Source organism: Spea bombifrons, chromosome 1 (genome assembly GCF_027358695.1).
Source record: "Spea bombifrons isolate aSpeBom1 chromosome 1, aSpeBom1.2.pri, whole genome shotgun sequence".
Lineage (NCBI taxonomy): Eukaryota > Metazoa > Chordata > Amphibia > Anura > Pelobatidae > Spea > Spea bombifrons.
This window is the reverse complement of record NC_071087.1, coordinates 22,595,911-22,613,201: the sequence shown is the minus strand read 5'-3', so window position 1 is coordinate 22,613,201 and position 17,291 is coordinate 22,595,911. Positions and strand designations below refer to the sequence as shown.

At 39.0% G+C, this 17,291-nt stretch overlaps 1 protein-coding gene across 1 annotated transcript in view; it reads left to right on the top strand.

Annotated features, from left to right (window-relative positions):
• LOC128473059 (uncharacterized) overlaps positions 1-17,041 on the top strand; it is a 30,777-nt gene extending 13,736 nt beyond the window's left edge. Inside the window, exons 10-11 of the mRNA XM_053455103.1 lie at positions 15,308-15,400; positions 16,971-17,041. Of these exons, the coding sequence (XP_053311078.1) occupies positions 15,308-15,400; positions 16,971-17,012 (135 nt within the window). The 3' untranslated portion in view covers positions 17,013-17,041. The remainder of the gene's footprint in view (positions 1-15,307; positions 15,401-16,970) is intronic.
• Positions 17,042-17,291: the final 250 nt, after the last annotated feature.

Genomic DNA, 17,291 nt, shown 5'->3' with positions numbered 1-17,291 from the left:
GTGAGTGGTGAATTGTCTTCCTTTGACTGCTAACACTATTAAGAACACTGAGTATCTTTTTGTCAGACGTGAAGCGCTGAACCAACGCTGGGCTCTTCAGTGATCACATATCATTTACTCCTATGAGACTGGTGATTATACCAGGACTGGCCTGGCAATGATGATGCCGTATGCGCGGCCGACATCTTTATACTTGTGTACGTAAGGCCAAGCATTTCCCGCCACTGACCATTGCTGCAGCACACGATCTTACTCTGTTGGCCAGCAACCCAAAGGGCATTTTCCGGTTTGCCAGATGGCCATTGAGGGCCTGAACTATACTGTTAAATCTTGTAACATGGATCTAGTGATTGTAGTAGCTAATATATCCATGAAATAATTGAAAAGGATGGGTGCATGCCAGATGTTTCATCTGAAAATATCTCCTAATGATATTTTAGCAGCATGAAAATGTAGTTTCTATGTGTTAATTTTAGATGGTCCTCTCGTTGTTTTCGCCTTTCTTTTCACAGTTACGTCATTCAGCCACACTCCCAGTTAACTGTTCCAAGCTGGGGGTTCAGGATTTGTTTTAGTCCCTTGCAATGTACCATGTCATACTCTTTAATCCAGTCATTAAGTTCAGCATTTCTCTATTAAGCTTGTGATCAATACATTTGTAGAGTGCCAGCGGATTCCATAGCGCTATTATAATAGGACAGCAAACATTAGCAATAACACCTAAACTGAAGATACAATTTGACAATTAACATATGTTAAGACATTAGTTTCAATCTGTTTTTTTTAGTATAAAAAGGGTAGTGACCACAGTGCTTGGCTCACACGAAGCAGCCACAAATACTGTATTGGCTCTGATATAGGCTGCACCCGAATATAGGCCGCACCCGAATATAGGCCGCACCCTAAAAGTTAGGTGCTTTTCTAAAGAAAATATTTTCTTAGTAAAAAAAAAAAAACATAGAATAGATATACTGCCACTCTGCCCTCCCCCGAGACGTGCTGCCACTCTGTCAGTCTGTGCCCCCCCCCCCCGACTTACCAAAGCAGACTCCCGGGTGTCTTGCGGGGCCAGCAAGAGACATCTACGCAATACGTGTAGACAAATTCCGGCCATGGGAAGTGCCGGCAAAGGAGATTGTTAAAGCGCATCGTGCAGACGTTCACCGGCTGCGGTGATGCGTGCGTAATCGACCTCCGCTGCCGGAGTCCCGGCAAGGGAATATTGTTAAAGCACATCAAGCTGACGTGCCAGCAGCGGAGGTTGTTTATGCTCGCATCGCCGCAACCGGTGAACGTCTGCACGAAGCGCTTTCCAAACTTTTTTCGAAGAGTGCCAGATTTGATGAAGTGAACGTGTGAGGGCCGCCCGTTTTGCCTGACATTCTTTGAACCATTAAAATTAAATGCAACTTAACTATTTTATGCAGCGGCATACTTTTCATTTTGTGACTTGGATGACAAATCTAAACAGGTGTTAAATCACTCTGCCTTTAATATATATATTTAAAAAAAAACAGGTAGCTGAAATATGTCAGGAACATTGTAAAGTACATTACACAAAGTAATAAAGGTTGTCTGTCAACTTTTAAGTTAAAAAAATGTGAACAGGAACGTAACACCAAGTATACATGTGTTAAATATATTTATAACTGATTTAGACCAACTGACATTAACTGAGATTTTACAATGTATTCATCTCAATTGAAAAAAAAAACTTGCCTGCACTAATGTGAAGGGTGAAACTGAGATCTGGACTGCAGCACATAGGCTAGGTCTGGTTCAAAGGCCGTGGTTTTGATGCGCAAAATGTCACGCAGGTGAGAGTCACTGAGTCTTGTCCTCACGCGGTTCTTGTTCATAACAGAGAATGTCTTCTCACACAAATATGTTGAGCCAAACAAGCTCAGCATTTTCTTAGCCAATGTTCGAATCTCTTGAAACCGGCTCTTATCCAGTTGGTGGTAAAAGATTACAAGAGAGAGCTGTTGGTGACGACTGCGTAACTCGCTGTCACAATGCAGCTCAATGAGCTCGAGCTGCAGCTGATCTGGAGCATCGTCTGGGTCAACAGAGAATGGAGAGGAGAAAAGGCTGATCTCCTTTTCAATAGCTGCAAAATCTGGAAAGCGTTGTTTAAACTCCCCAGCCAGAGATGCGATGTCTGCTGCATACCTGCTCGTTTGCCCACTGATATCGTCCTGTGGAAAACTGTTCATTAGTTCCAGCAATGCTGAAAAATGAATGGTATTGGGCTGTTTTTGTGACAAATGCCTTAGGAAAAGTTGCAGCTTTGTTCCAAAGGCTTTGAGGTGTGAATAAAGCTGGTTCACCGCTGCATCTTTGCCCTGAAGACTCGTGTTCAGTACATTCAGATGCTTTATGTCGACTAGAAACCCCAAATCAGCCAGCCAAATAGGATCAGATAGTTCTCGATTCGGTTGTCCGTTTGTTTCCAAGAATTCTCCAATTTCCTTTCTGAGAGAGTAGAAACGCTGCAGTGCAGACCCCCGACTGAGCCATCTTACATCGTCATGATATAAAACATCTTCGTATTCAGCCTGGATATCCGGTAGAAACTGTTTGAACCGGCGGTGGCACAGGGCTTTAGAGTGAATAAAATTAATGGTCTTTAGCACCGGTTTCATAACATGATCATATTTGAGATGTTTAGCACAGAGAACTTGTTGATGAAAAATGCAATGAAGTTTAATAGCTTTGCCTCCTTCTTCGATCACCTTACAGATTAGGGTTGATAATCCACTTCGTTCATCAGCCATGGCAGGTGCCCATCAGTATTAATCCCAGTAACTTTGGTCCAAGGCAGTTTCATGTCATCTATGGCAGAGCTAACAGAAACAAATAAATATTTTCCTCTTGTTTGGTCCTTAAGGCTCTGGAGGTTAAGTAGCTCTTCAGTTACATTCATTTCATCGTCCACCCCTCTCAGAAAAATCAGCAACTGAGCTGTGTCAGAGAGGTCGGTGCTTTCATCACAGGCTATTGAAAAGAAGTCAAAATCAACTCCTTTTGACATTAACTGTCTCTTAATATCTGATGAAATTTCTTCAATTCTCCATGCTACAGTGTTAGGAGCCAGGCAAATGTTGGAAAACTCTTGCTTCTTCTCGGGACAGAAATTCTGCACCATTTTCATAACGCATTCTTTGATAAAGTCACCCTCGGCAAAAGATTTGCAATTTTTAGCAATTAACGTTGCCACCTCATAGCTAGCCAGTGGCGACTCTAGAAACAATATATAGGGGGGGCACACAAGATACCACAGTCAAACTGGGGGGCATTAATAATTTCCAAAAGTAATGTGCTATGGAATTATACTTTTGTTATTGGGCTAAAATAATATCATTCAACATGGGAAGCCTGAAGCCACAATTGAGTTCGACTAATCCTTGAAATAAATATTATAACACAATAAATAACTTTTCCACTAAATGATTTCAGGGCCTTGAATGTTTTGTCCCCTGAAGTCACTACAACTTCAAGAGGGCATTTTATCTCTGGATAAATATAAATTAAATGATTCCTACTGTAAGTTAAGTGCCAGGAAACAGATGACCAAACACACACACCAGGACAGGCTCTGCCACACCGACAACCGAACACACACACCAGGACAGGCTCTGGTGCACCAACACCCAAACACACACCAGGACAGGCTCTGCCACACCAACACCTATACACACACACACCCAAGGACAGGCTCTGCTACACTAATAACCAAAACACACAAACAGCAGGACACAATCTACGTCACAGACGTCTACATCAGAATGGATTTTTCACACTGCATTGTCGTTTATACCCCCCTTAGTGTTTTTGCCCCTTGTGTATTGATGACCCAGCTGCCCATATATATTAACATTAGCCCCAGTTGCCGATAGCAGGTATAGATCACCACATTAACACACAAACCAAGCTTTGCATGTATAGATCAACTGAAATTCACTTGTGATCTCAGCACTGAAGGTATATATATCAAATAAACAGAATCAGACATATAAATCCTGTATTTGCAGGTATACAATAATAATATATGAAACGTAGCATTGCAGGTATAGATCAAATAAATACATGGAAACAGCATTGCAGGTATTAATCAACTGAACAAGACATACAAACCCTGTATTTGCAGGTATACATAAATAATGTATGGAAACATAGCATAGCAGATATGGATCTACAGAATAACACAGAGACCCAGCTTTGCAGGTACAGATCAATTGGAATTCACATAAAAATACAGCATTAAAGGTATATTTAAAACCCCCTAAGTTACAGGCATAGATCACAGGTTGCACACCCCAAAGGCCAGCCCTGGCGTCCACACTGTCCACATAGAACCTGGCCAGCACCCAGATAACACACATACGATTTGCCATCTTTGTCCCATATACACCTGGCCTGTGCCATCTCGGTCCCCAAGGCTCAAACATCCTGCTAGTGCAATCTTTGCCCTTCCACAATTATACATCTATGATACACACAAACACATTAACTCATGCTCTCCCTCATTCAGACAATTCATCCACACATTAACTCATGCTCTCCCTCATTCAGACAATTCATCCATTTTAAGAAACTACGCCCCTTGGAGCTTCAAATGAGGGGTTACATGTATTTCTAGGACAAAAGTTGAGTGCACAAATAATGACTGAATATGTCGCTTTGGCTTGAAAATGTTTTTTCTATCCATAGCGACATGTTCATTTGTGTCTAGCACACTCCAGGTTTGTACTAGAAACACATACAGCCCCTCATTTGATGCGCCAAGGGGTGTAGTTTCTGCAAATGTGTACTTTTTGTGCCATAATTTAACTTCCTACATGAGCAGTAATGCCACGTCAAGGCTTCAACCCTAATTACTGATCATTCACATGCCTTTCATATCTCCATTCACTCGCAGAAGCACACACCATACTTTCCATACATTCACTCACAGAAGCACACACCATACTTTCCATACATTCACTCACAGAAGCACACACCATTCTTTCCCCTTACAATCCCAAAGAAATGATGGTAAAGGGAGAAAAAAAATCACTTTTACAGCAAAAATAAGTTTTGCAGTAAAAATGCAAGGCGCTCCAGGGATGATATGGTTACTCACATACCGCACAGGCTAAATGGCTGATTTTAATAATATTTGCAGTTCATCAGGATTTCAAAAATTGCCTCCCTCTACCGTTGGCTAAATTTAACCCCATGATCAAAGGGATCATGGGATTAAAAATTAGTATCGGCCATTTTTAAAAAGGGAATGTGACTTTTTATAGCTATATGATCGCTGTGGTAACATTGGCTACCACAGTGATCATTTAGCTAGAATACTTAAACTTTTTTATTTTTTATTAAGTTTAACTACTTTGTTTAAATCATTTTTTTTACATTTTTTTTTTAATGTAATTTTTTAAAATTCTTTTACAAGCTATATACCGTTGGAAAGGTGAGATAATTACCTTTCCAACGGTATATGTTGGAGGTCTGTAGCTGCTCAGATGCAGATACAGGCATCTAAGCAGCATACCCCCATACCGCTTTAACTGACAATTGTCAGTTATTAATAAAGTTGCGCGGTGACGTCATCGCGCGTGCCGTCACCGGCCGGATCGGGTGGCCCCGGTGATGCCCTTCAGTGTGAGGGGCGGATCGCCGGGGTAGGTGGTGATGGGGGTCCACAGACCTCCATCAAGGTAAGATAGTGCTAGCGACGGCATGGTACCGTCGTTAGCACCCGACTGGGACTGCTAGCGACGGCACCATGCCGTTGTTAGCAGTCAATGGGACTGTCCTGGGTGGCTCCAAATTCGGCGGGGGGTGGCAAGGAATATCCTGGGAGGGGCAATTGCCCCCCCTTGCCCCCCTGTAGCGACACCACTGCTTCTTGGAATTAAATTATTTTTCAAATAATGTTCTAAAGTGGTGACTTCCCACCATTTATTGACTTCTTTCTCCGCCAGTCTTTTTTTTTTTTAATTTATTTTCAGTTTTTTTTTTTTTAGCACACTTTTACACTTTCTTTCATTATGCTTTTTAGTATACTACTCCTTTAGTAAAAGTAAAATATTTTGCTTTATTCACCCAAAATGAAGTGTGTGATTCACTCACACTCACTGTACAGTTTTGGCTCCTGGGACACAAGAATAAATGAATAAATGTAAGGTTTATCCTGCTAAAAACTTTGGGATGGCTTTTTTAGCAGATAGAAGTTACGTGTTAAGTTTCCTCTCTTCTGTCTTCAACCATTCTGTTGATCACGATTGTGAAAAGACCCCAACGTTTGCAGAAAGCATGTGAGCTGCATACAGTTGGACTGATGAACTTGAGAAGCTAAGAGCATCCTGTTCACTCTGGGCAACGTTAACAGAAATAGACAAACACAAATATTTTGGTATTTTGGCCATTAGCCTGTAGTTCTAAACATAACAAGCTCTCAGAATTAGGGACCAAATAAAAAAAATAACTCATTGTCAGATATTTGGAATGTTTCCTGGAAGGCGTTTTGCATTGTAAAAGTGTCATGCATTTAATTAATGTGTTCAAATACACTGTATCATTTATTTAAACAGCCATATTACGTAAGAAATTAACTATACAATATATGAGGATATAGACCTTTTTTATTGCATATTACTATTTGTTTTACGTACCTCTTGTGTAATACACCCTAACTCCCTGTAGATTGTAAGCTCACCAGTTGTTTCTGTAAGTCAAATTGTAATACGATATACAGTAAACGACTTATGTCTGGTCTACCCATTGTACAGCGCCAAGGAAAATGATGGCGTTACATAAAACAAATATAGCACCATCATATTCCACAGAGCTGTACAAGAGGTTAGCCAGAGGCGAAGTGGTAAGTGGTTGAGTGTGGCTGTTAGTTTGATACACACAGAATGTTTGCCAAGCCCAGATATAAGGGATGGCTACTTGTTAGATATTTAGCAAATTATTCATTGTCCCGCAATAAAATGTAAAATGTGGAATAATTAAGCAGGACAGGGAGCAGCATATGTTTCTTAATAGTTATGGTACATGTGATGGGTTTGTCTGTTGCAGTGTACATGCTGGTGGGCATGCCATACCTTACAGTGTGCTTTATAGCATGTTTGTTCTTGCTATTTTTTCTATTCAGTGATTTTGATTAAATTATGTTGCGACTGATACAAATCCTTGTATTGCATACATATTTCATTGTATACCTTTTCATGGTTATCTTTCACAAAATAACTAATTTGTAGCTTTCTTCCATTATGTGTTAAGAACATACTTAAATAGGCAAAATCCGTTTTTTCCATACTTTACATATTTGGTTTAGGATGGTGCGCCTTGTTTTTGGTGACATTGCTAGTCACTGAGATTATGTACTTCTAGTGATGTCATACTATTTTGCAGATTTAACTAAACATTACTCAGGACCAGCAAAGCTCCCCCTGCTCCAGAAGCTCACTGAGGTTGGGCCTTCAAAATGTATACTGAAGATAAGGAGCTCAAACACAACTCTCCTGTCAGCTCTCCCTTTAGTGAATAAACCCCAATATGCCAAATTGATAGGGGGTTTGTGACACAATGACTACTATGCAGCACATTTTTAGTATACTGCGTTAAGACCAGCTTTTCCTTTTAATACCGTATTTGCTCGATTATAAGACGAGGTTTTTTTCAGAGCAAATGCTCTGAAAAATACCCCTCGTCTTATAATCGGGGTCGTCTTCTAATCAGACCTCAAATAGAGGTCTGATTAGGAGACTAAGATCCAGATCCCCCGCACCGCTGCAGGGGACCTGGATCCTCCTGTCGTCGCCCCCCCCCCACACACACACACACTTACCGGTGCTTCCGGAGGTGAAGTTGGCAGCGGGGGTTTGTATGCGTCCGTCGCAAATACCTTCCCCGACTGTCAGAGATCAGAGTTCAAGAGTTCCTGATCTCTGACAGCCGGGGAAGGTATTTGCGACGGACGCATACAAACCCCCGCTGCCAACTCCACCTCCTTCCGGCTGCCGCGGAATGAGATGTCAACCCGCTGCCCCGGCAATACAGCAGGAAATTGGAAGCACCGGTAAGTAAGTGTGTGTGTGTGTGTGTGTGTGTGTGTGTGTGTGTAGGGCATTTCTGGAATGCCTTACACCCCTATATGCCACTCTGGCACTTAGGGGGTTAAAAGGCATATTATGGGGCAGAGTGGCATATAGGGAGGTATTTCAGGAGGCAGAGTGGCGTTAAGGGGGCATTTAATAGTGCACTCTGCCTCCTGAAATGCCTTATACCTCCCTATATGCCACTCTGCCCCATAATATGCCTTTTAACCCCCTAAATGCCAGAGTGGCATATAGGGGTATAAGGCATTTCTGGAGGCAGAGTGCTCTATATAATGCCTTTTAACTCCCTTAATGCCACTCTGCCTCCTGGAATGCCTTATACCTCCCTATATGCCACTCTGCCCCATAATATGCATTTTAACCCCCTAAATGCCAGAATGGGATTTAGGGGTATAAGGCATTTCTGGAGGCAGAGTGGCACATAGGGGGTCAAAAGGCATACCATGGGGCACAGTGGCATATAGAGGGTTAAAAGGCATATCATGGGCCACAGTGCCATATTGGTGTGGCAAGCCTGGGGGCAGATGTGCGTAACTGGGGGACAGGTTGGAAAATACAAGAAATAAAAACAAAAAAAAAATATTTTTCTCAATCATAGCTTTTATTAAAAAAAATAGTTTACATGAATTAACATTTACTGGTAAAACTTTTTTCCTTTAGGGTCGTCTTATATTCAGGCTTTTTCTTTTTTTCCTAAGTTAATATTCAGATTTTGGGGGGTCGTCTTATAATCAGGGTCGTCTTATAATCGAGCAAATACGGTAATTGAATTCATTGTCTTTTAAGACATTACAATATATCTATAGGGCCTGAAAATAAAACATTGGCCATGTTAAGTTTCCTCTTTCTCTGTCTTCACTTAATGAGATATTTCAGAATGGTTCAGAAAAGACCTCATAAATATACAGCCTTAAGCTAAATACATTTAAATTGTTTTATGACTTAAGCCATTCTCCAAACTTCTTAGTCCAGTAATACCCTTGTTTAGACAGGAAATGCACACTAGCATTTTATTATTCCTCATTTGAAATCTACATCGCATTGTATTTTCTGTAAGTCAGATAAGTGCAATTAATTGTTAAGATATGTAAGGTATAGACTTCAAGTCTCACTTTATGTACTTATAAACATTTTATAAGTCTCTATTAAAAAGAACCAAGGTTACCATACTTCCAAAAGTGTAGCTTCAAATTTCATGGCTAAAGGCAAAAGTTCAACACATGGGTCAACTTAACTAAACAATAAATGTAGCGATCAATTACTCTGTATTCTGCATTTGCTTTCATTGTACTTTAGATGGAACATCTATTTGTGTGGGAAGGGTTTAGTGCAGACAATGCAGCAGTTTTCCAGTGGTTCAACCTTGGGTTCTACCATGGACTTAAATTACTTCTCTCTTTCCGTGTTATAGAGTAACATTAAGTGTGGACCTTCCAGCCAGAGAGCAGGTACAGCTGAGTGTGGGCCTCTGGCACCTTTCAGCCCCCCCGGTAACATACACACTAGCATGTGTTGTGTGCTAAGGCTCCGTTGTGTTGCGGAAATACTACACCAAGCCAGAATAACGGAGACAGATCCACTGAAAAAGAGGGTGATCTGCCTCTGAGTTTTGCAACAGGGGGACTGCCTCTCCTGGTCCTACCACCCTAGGCTTGGGACTAGCCAAACCTAGGCCAGGATACATCACTGTTTACTACCTCATAACACGGTGAATAGTTTGTCTAATCCCCATGGCCATATTTACTGCCCTTCAAAACATAAACTACCTTCCATTCTTTTTTTAATATATCTAACACATGGTGCTTCTCCCATTTTCTCTATTTTATTTTCTTTTGACAATATTATTCTACCTACCCCTTTGTCCATTTGTCCGACTCTGTCCAGAAGGCTTTCTTTGGTCTGGACTGTGTTTGTTTAGGTTAAACTATGTGAGATTAGAAAGGAGTCCATCTCAATATTTTTAGATAGTACATGCCATACCTTGCTTACATAGACCGTTGGCTGTGCTAATCCAGGCCATTGGCTAAGCCGTCTAATATGAATAAATATTTCCTATGGTCAAAGGGAACACAGCAGTCCTGCAAAAAATTAAATTAAGTGGAAAGCGGGTCCATACATTTCAGAGGATGAGAAAACCCAGTTATTGTAAATACAAGCATATTTTACCCATCACAATAAATCCAATACATTCCAGTTTACATTACTGTGATAGCTAAGCGAAGAAAATCACCCAAAGGAAATAACATGCAATGGGAGAAGTTATACTAAAAAAGTATACATTTAACTTTAATACACGTTCCTTACTACAGCTAATGCTTTCTGCACCTCAAATAGGGTCTTCCAACCATCACTCGGTAAATTTTATAACCTGACATAACCTGAGCTGAACTGTGCCCATCCAGAAAATTAATCCGGATAATCTTAGACCTACTTCATCGAAATGTTGCATTGTCTTAAATTAAACACTGGTCCAAGCAATTTATTGGTTTATGCGGACTATAGTTGCCTTCCAAGAGCTCTCTACTCTTGTTTTTCTTTTTTAAATTCTGCAAACAATGTAATCGTTTAAATTATGTTGCAAGTATTGGTCAGAAGTAACCCACAGAGCTCTGCTATGTGTAGTTTGCCTTCTTTCCAACCGCCAACCATAGTGGGCTAAGTGAAGATTTCCAGGGGGAGCTCGTGTGTACTCACCACCAGTCAGATCCAGTGCTGGCTTGAGTGAATCCTGCATCTGTTCAGACCCCAGTGCACATGTGCCGAAAGGGCCGCCATGAGAACACTCACCGGCTCGCTGCTTCAAACAGTCACGACTGGCACAAAACTGGCGATGTGCTGTAGCCATGGAACTGTAGATTGTTAACATTAAACATGAGCTTTTTTTCTAAAAGAATGCATATTATAGTAGTTTCAAAGTACTTTAATATGCGTTCTTCATTTAATGGGTCTGTGATAGGACATACAATTGTCAATTTAATAGTCTCTTAATAAAAAATATGCTATTTATTGTGTAAACCCTAGCGTTACTTACATATAAAGAATGATCAGTACAACAGATTCCTTTTAAATTTAAATCATTTCTTGACATATTTACCAAAATACTTTAAAAACTGAAATTAGTGCATGCAGATGAAAAAAACAATGTCACATCCTCAACGTTTAAACTGCACTTGCATCTGCCTAAGAATAGGACATTAAGTCTTGTGAAATCAGCCACACGCGTTTCTTGTATACAGCACAGTATTTAAGAGACGGTTTCAGTTGTTAAAACAGAAACGGGCAACACTAGGGTTGCTAGGCCATCACAAATTACTTAGTACTCTTTGTTGATGATGCAAGAAATAATGTAGCAGAGCTATTTTTAATATGGTACTTAGTTTATGCCATAAATTATTCTTTTATGATTCTAAAAAATAATGCCCGACAATCTAAAAATGGCATTTGGTGGAAAATGTGTGAAAGTTCTTGCAGCTTAAAAGTATGAAATCACTTTAGCCAACTTTGCCTAGTGATCGGGACTGTAGCGGAACTGTCACCTAAATAGTAGTCAGTGAATGCAGTGCATGTAAGGTCTACTTTATCTAGAGAACATTTAAAGGGGCAATGCAGCCAACATGTTCACTTTAATGTATATTATAGCAGTAGGGGCCCTAAATATTTCCTTGCGGCCTGTTTGACAAATGCATGGTGGGATTCTACACCCCCCAATCCATTTGCCCCTTTCAACACCCCCCAGCTAAATGCCTTGCAGGACATGTATTTGGGCAAACACATCTCCTTGCACATGATGTACCTGCCTCCAGTCAGATCCAGCCCCGGCTCAGGTAAACGCTGCGTGCAGGAGTCTGTTCAGGCCCGGTACAAATGTGTGCAAAGGGTACTTTCCTAACACTGATTGACAGCCTTGAGCAGCCAATCAGTGTTAGACATTTCAGCTCATGGAGGTAGAGTGCAGCTTTTGCAGGAGGACAGCAATTACTTTTTTTTTATTATTCTTATTTTGTTTCGGCGCATGTTGTTAGAGTGTCAGGGGTAAGCCTAGGGTTAGTGGTGCGATCAAGAGAAGTGAGAGAGCTTGTGTATGGTGTAAGGGCAAGTTGGCATGTTGGTATGCGAATGCGTTTTAATTATCGAAGGGCACCAACAAAATACTACACCAAGGCACTGCTAACCATAGGGTGTAAAGGCAGCAGTTCTCCTTTAAGAGAGTCACAAAAATGATTGTTCATTTATCTCTACTTGAACATGAGCTAGATCATAGCTTTTGAATAATAATGCGTACCTTATTAAATATTAAATATCTATTTTTGTTTGACCGTTTTCTATGTATTTTCCCAGTACTCATGCTGAAGTTGTAATTAGCCAAATGTTTTCTAGTTTCTTGGAAGCAACAGATCGTCACTGGCTTAGTATGAAATTCTCTCTCTTTCCAGATGAAGAGACATTCTACTGCCAGTTATCATAGATAATAAATTCTTCAATAATCGTCCAAAAATATGCTGAAGAACGAAGAAGATTCACAAATGTATTGATTTTTATATAATCTAGCAAAAAAAACCCCTAATATTCGGGATATGACTTCATATCGCACTGCCCAGAAGTAAGAGCGGAACGGGAGGCAGCCGCCGGTTGTGCCTTGGGTTAGGCTGAGGGCAGCGCCAAAGATAAATAAATCACTGGCTATATATATATATATATAATTATAAAATCAGCTCATGTTTGGACTTTTCAATAAAATTTAGTGGTGTGAACCTCACATTGTGATTTTCTTTATGTATCAATGATCAGTTAGGCTAACAAACAAGTACTAAGTATGGATAAAAGATTTTCTACCGTTTAATAACAACCTCACCTTTTGATAAGTCTAAGAATTTGTCTTAGATAATTTAAGTGAAATATTTGTGATTACTGACCTACATTTAAGTCCATCTGCCATGATTGAGACCTGGTTAAGACATCTCTTTTCCTTCTTAAGTTTTCCTAATTTTGCTAAACTTTTGACAGCTTTAATTTGGTTGACAGTTTTAACAGAACCTGTTCCATCTGTACCATCTTTTCATTCCCTTTAAGCAGTGATGTCAATCATATTACCTTTATTATAATTCAAAAGACCTTTTTTTCGTATGGGGCAAAAGTGTTTTTATATGTAGATTTCCTAGACCATTTTCTTCTTCATCTTCAGTTAGTTATACTTCTTTTTGTAATTGCTAAACAGTGTTAAAAACACGTGCAGAACTTTTTGTGAAAATGTACACGTGCACAATACTTTTTATATAAAACTTCCAAATATTTAATACTTGTTCTCTATCCAGCGTTCAGTGTATTTTTTTTAAACATTAATATGTAATCACAAACGTGCGTTCCTTTTTAGATGTCTTAAAAAAGGCCGAAAATATTTATGTAATCTTGAAATAGAGCCCTTGGAGAAAGTGTAATTAATATTATTAAAATAATGCATGAGGTATTTTGTAGACTCCAGTTACAAAAGTAAGCTTTTAACGGTGCTTTCAACACTGGGCAAAAACATAATAGATTGCCTCTCCCCCACACACACATTTGCAGCTAAAGACAGAGAGGGGCGAGGCTGACCCCAGGAGGAAGGCATGGTTGGGGGCAGGATTTGGATTTAAATCCAAGTTTTTGTACTGTTAAGCTGAACTGTTGCTCGCCTGTGATATCTCTTATAGTTAAGGTGTTGTCGGGCATATTGTAACCGGGCTTTTTTGTGGGGTTGGCGCAGTAAAGGCTTCTTTCTGGCAACTCAACCATGCAGCTCATTTTTGTTTAAGTATCGTCGTATTGTGCTCCTTGAAACAACCCCACCGTATTCTGGCCATTGTGTCTGAAATCTTTCTTGGTCTACCTGATTTTAAAATTTTATAATTTGATGGCACTATATAAAACAATAAATAATAATAATAAGTGATTGAACACTACTGACTGTCATTTTCCATCTTTATAAAGTTCCATTACCTTCTCATGCAGTTCTTTTGACAGTTCTTTTCTGCTCAACATGGCTCCAGTAACTAGCCTGCTCAGTGCATCCACGTGAGAGCTAACATACTCATTGACACTAATTGCAATGTAATTCCTTCAACAAAAAACATAAGTTTTAGCTATATTTATTAAAATGATTTTTCATAATACTTAAGGTTGCAACCGTGACTCTTTTAATGAAGTTAAAGGCCAGCTAATATTACCGATAAACCCATAGTACACCTTTAGCACTGCTTATCGGTGATGGACATTAATCTGGCAGCTTTGCTGGTAGTTGTAGGAAGTGTGTTGTGTATACATTACTACAATCAGCCTTTCGTGTAATCATAGCCCATGCATGGTCTATAAATGACTTTCATGCTGAAGTATTTTTTTAATTCAGCCACTTGCAGTTTATTCACTATTCAGAACTGAAACTTCTGTATAAAAAGTACATTTTGTCCTTTTAGAAAATTCTAATTGACTTTCCAACAGATAATTTCAAGTCTCTAGGAAACAGATTATGTTTTGATTAGTAAAATTCATACGTTTTATATGATGATTGAGCTCTGAGAAAGCGTTTATTCTGAAAGCCAGTGGAAGCCAACAGAAGGGTTGCTTTTCTTAGAAAAAAAAAATAATTATGCTGCGTTTTGGAATAACATTCTTGGAATTTGGGCATTCACTTTTCCAAAACATTTCTACAGATAGAAACAAAATAATAAAAGCAAATTTGGTTCATGAATTCACACATAAATTAACTTTTATAAAATTAACATTAGAATTTAAATGATGTCATAATCTTTCTCTTAAAAACGGATTCATAGATCCAGTGTTGCTTATTTGTATTCCAATATTAATAATATTCAGTAGGAAAGTACACATCTTAATGTTGCTTAGGATCAAAATATGATGTATATAAATTGAACATACATCTCTATCGGTTTATGTGTAACAGAATTTGTCGATTTAAAACTAAAATGGATGGAATTAAGTTAGTTTTTATTAACAATAAAGCGGAGGAAAGTATGTTCATCGTATTATAGCAGCATTAAATCCTAGACAATTAGCACTTTGGCTATTGGATTTATACAGATGAGAATTAGCAGGGTAATTTTAACATTTAGGCTATAGATTGGCATTGTGCAAACTTTACCAAGTGAAAGTCTTTTTAACAACCTAATTAGGTTCATTTCTGCATGTGTGTTTTTCAGACGACAATGGAAATGACTAAACGAAACACAACTGATGTAATAAGGAGACTGACCCTAGGCTCGACGTTTGAGTCGCAGTATGATTCTGCACAGGTAAGATGTGTACCTGATGTTTTAGGAAACAGCCACATACATAAAGAAGATTATTCATTAAAGGGACAGATGTGGTTTCAAGTCCTTCTTTTCACTATTTATTATGAAGGGGACAATTCTGGCAAATCTCCAAGAAGGGCTGAGCTGGCCCTGCATGATGCATAATTCAATAAATGAGAAGGAAACGTCACTGATTTAACCATACATTATGCAGGGCCAGCCAAGCGCTTCCTACAGAAGAAGCTCTCTGGGGTTGGACCTGCATAATATACACTGAGATTTAATGAGATTAAATCTCATTTTTCCTGCAACTTGTTCTGTTAACTCTGAATACCTTGTTCTTCCATGTCTCTTTATGTATGTATACGTTGCCATTAGTTTAGGTTCCACATGCATGGTTGATGTAATTGCCATTTCATAGGTCAGTGCTCAACTCCAGGCCTCAAGGTAGGCAAATATGGCTCCTGGTGAATAGTGGAGCAGAGACTCTAACTGATGTGAGTTCTGGGCCATATGGCTTTTTATTAAATATTCTATAGTTCCATGACTAAACCAGCATCTCATTTTGCCATCAGAAGCTGGTGGAAATTTAATTTTTGCTAGTTCTTTTTTTCCTTTGCATGTGGAACAAACTGTCCTAATAAAATCTACAAAGTGACTTAATAAAACAAGGTATCATTTCATGTGCTAGCATTGTGATTTTTCTGTTTTAAGCAGATTTTAGACTATTAATTTAATTGTACTATTACAGTGGCTCTCCGTGCCTTTTGTCTTCTCTAATAAAAATGTACAATAAAATAAAACATTTCAAATATTTTCAAAACTGATTTGCTACAGCTGAAAAATATAATAATATCCATATAGAATATTAACCTAGGAGTTGACAGACAGAATATACTAGTACTAGCCAAATATAAGCGCTGCGTAAATTGTTGGCGCAAAAATTATATATATATATATATATATATATATATATATTAAAATTACTTGTTCCATTGGTATTTGACGTTAGCCTCCGATATCACCTTCTGCCTCCATCAAGGTATAGCCAGTGCATATCATGTGTTTTCCTTTCCCATAATCCTCCAGTGATCTTGCCTACATTCAGCACATGTAGGAGGTTGTAGCATGTTTGGTGCAATTACGCCAAAATTAGAGACCCTTCCGAGTAGGGACTCCCCATAGGGCAAGTTATTAAACCATTGCCCATTCTCACACCCTTTTGTAAATACCTTCTATCGGAAAATACTAGGGGCTCACGCGAATAGTAAATATGGGAATCTATACAAGGATTTCTATTCTGTAAGGCAAGTATTGTATGTTTGTGACTGAGTTATTGTCACACTCCTTTGTATATATTTTTTTCTTGCTGGAAGCTTTTTATATTGTTTAATTATTATAATGTATGGATTTATATTGTGCCATCACATTTCACAGCACTGTAAAATGACCTGTATAGTTTTCGTTTTTTTCTCTTTAGTTGCTTGCACACCTTGACATTCCTATCATTATCATTACTCTTTATGCTGAAGCTTTATGGACAAATTAATTGTATTTGTTTTTCTTTCAGGTTCAAGAATATTTGACAAAGTCGGATCCTTTCAATTTTTAACAGTCCCGGTGATCTTTTTCTTATAAATGTATGACACCACACACCATAGAATATGGATAAGAAAAGGCCACAGCCAATTTTATTTATTAGTCATTGTCACGTCAAAACCTGAAACAATAAACATAGGTGCGTTAACAAGGACAATGACTCAAAACACCAACATGTTAATATATACAATAAACACACCAAGCTTGCCAAGTATTCCAGGTACCATAACCAAATACCACTTAAGGAAGGGACATACCGAGATTCCCCCACCATGACCTGAGGTTCCCAGCA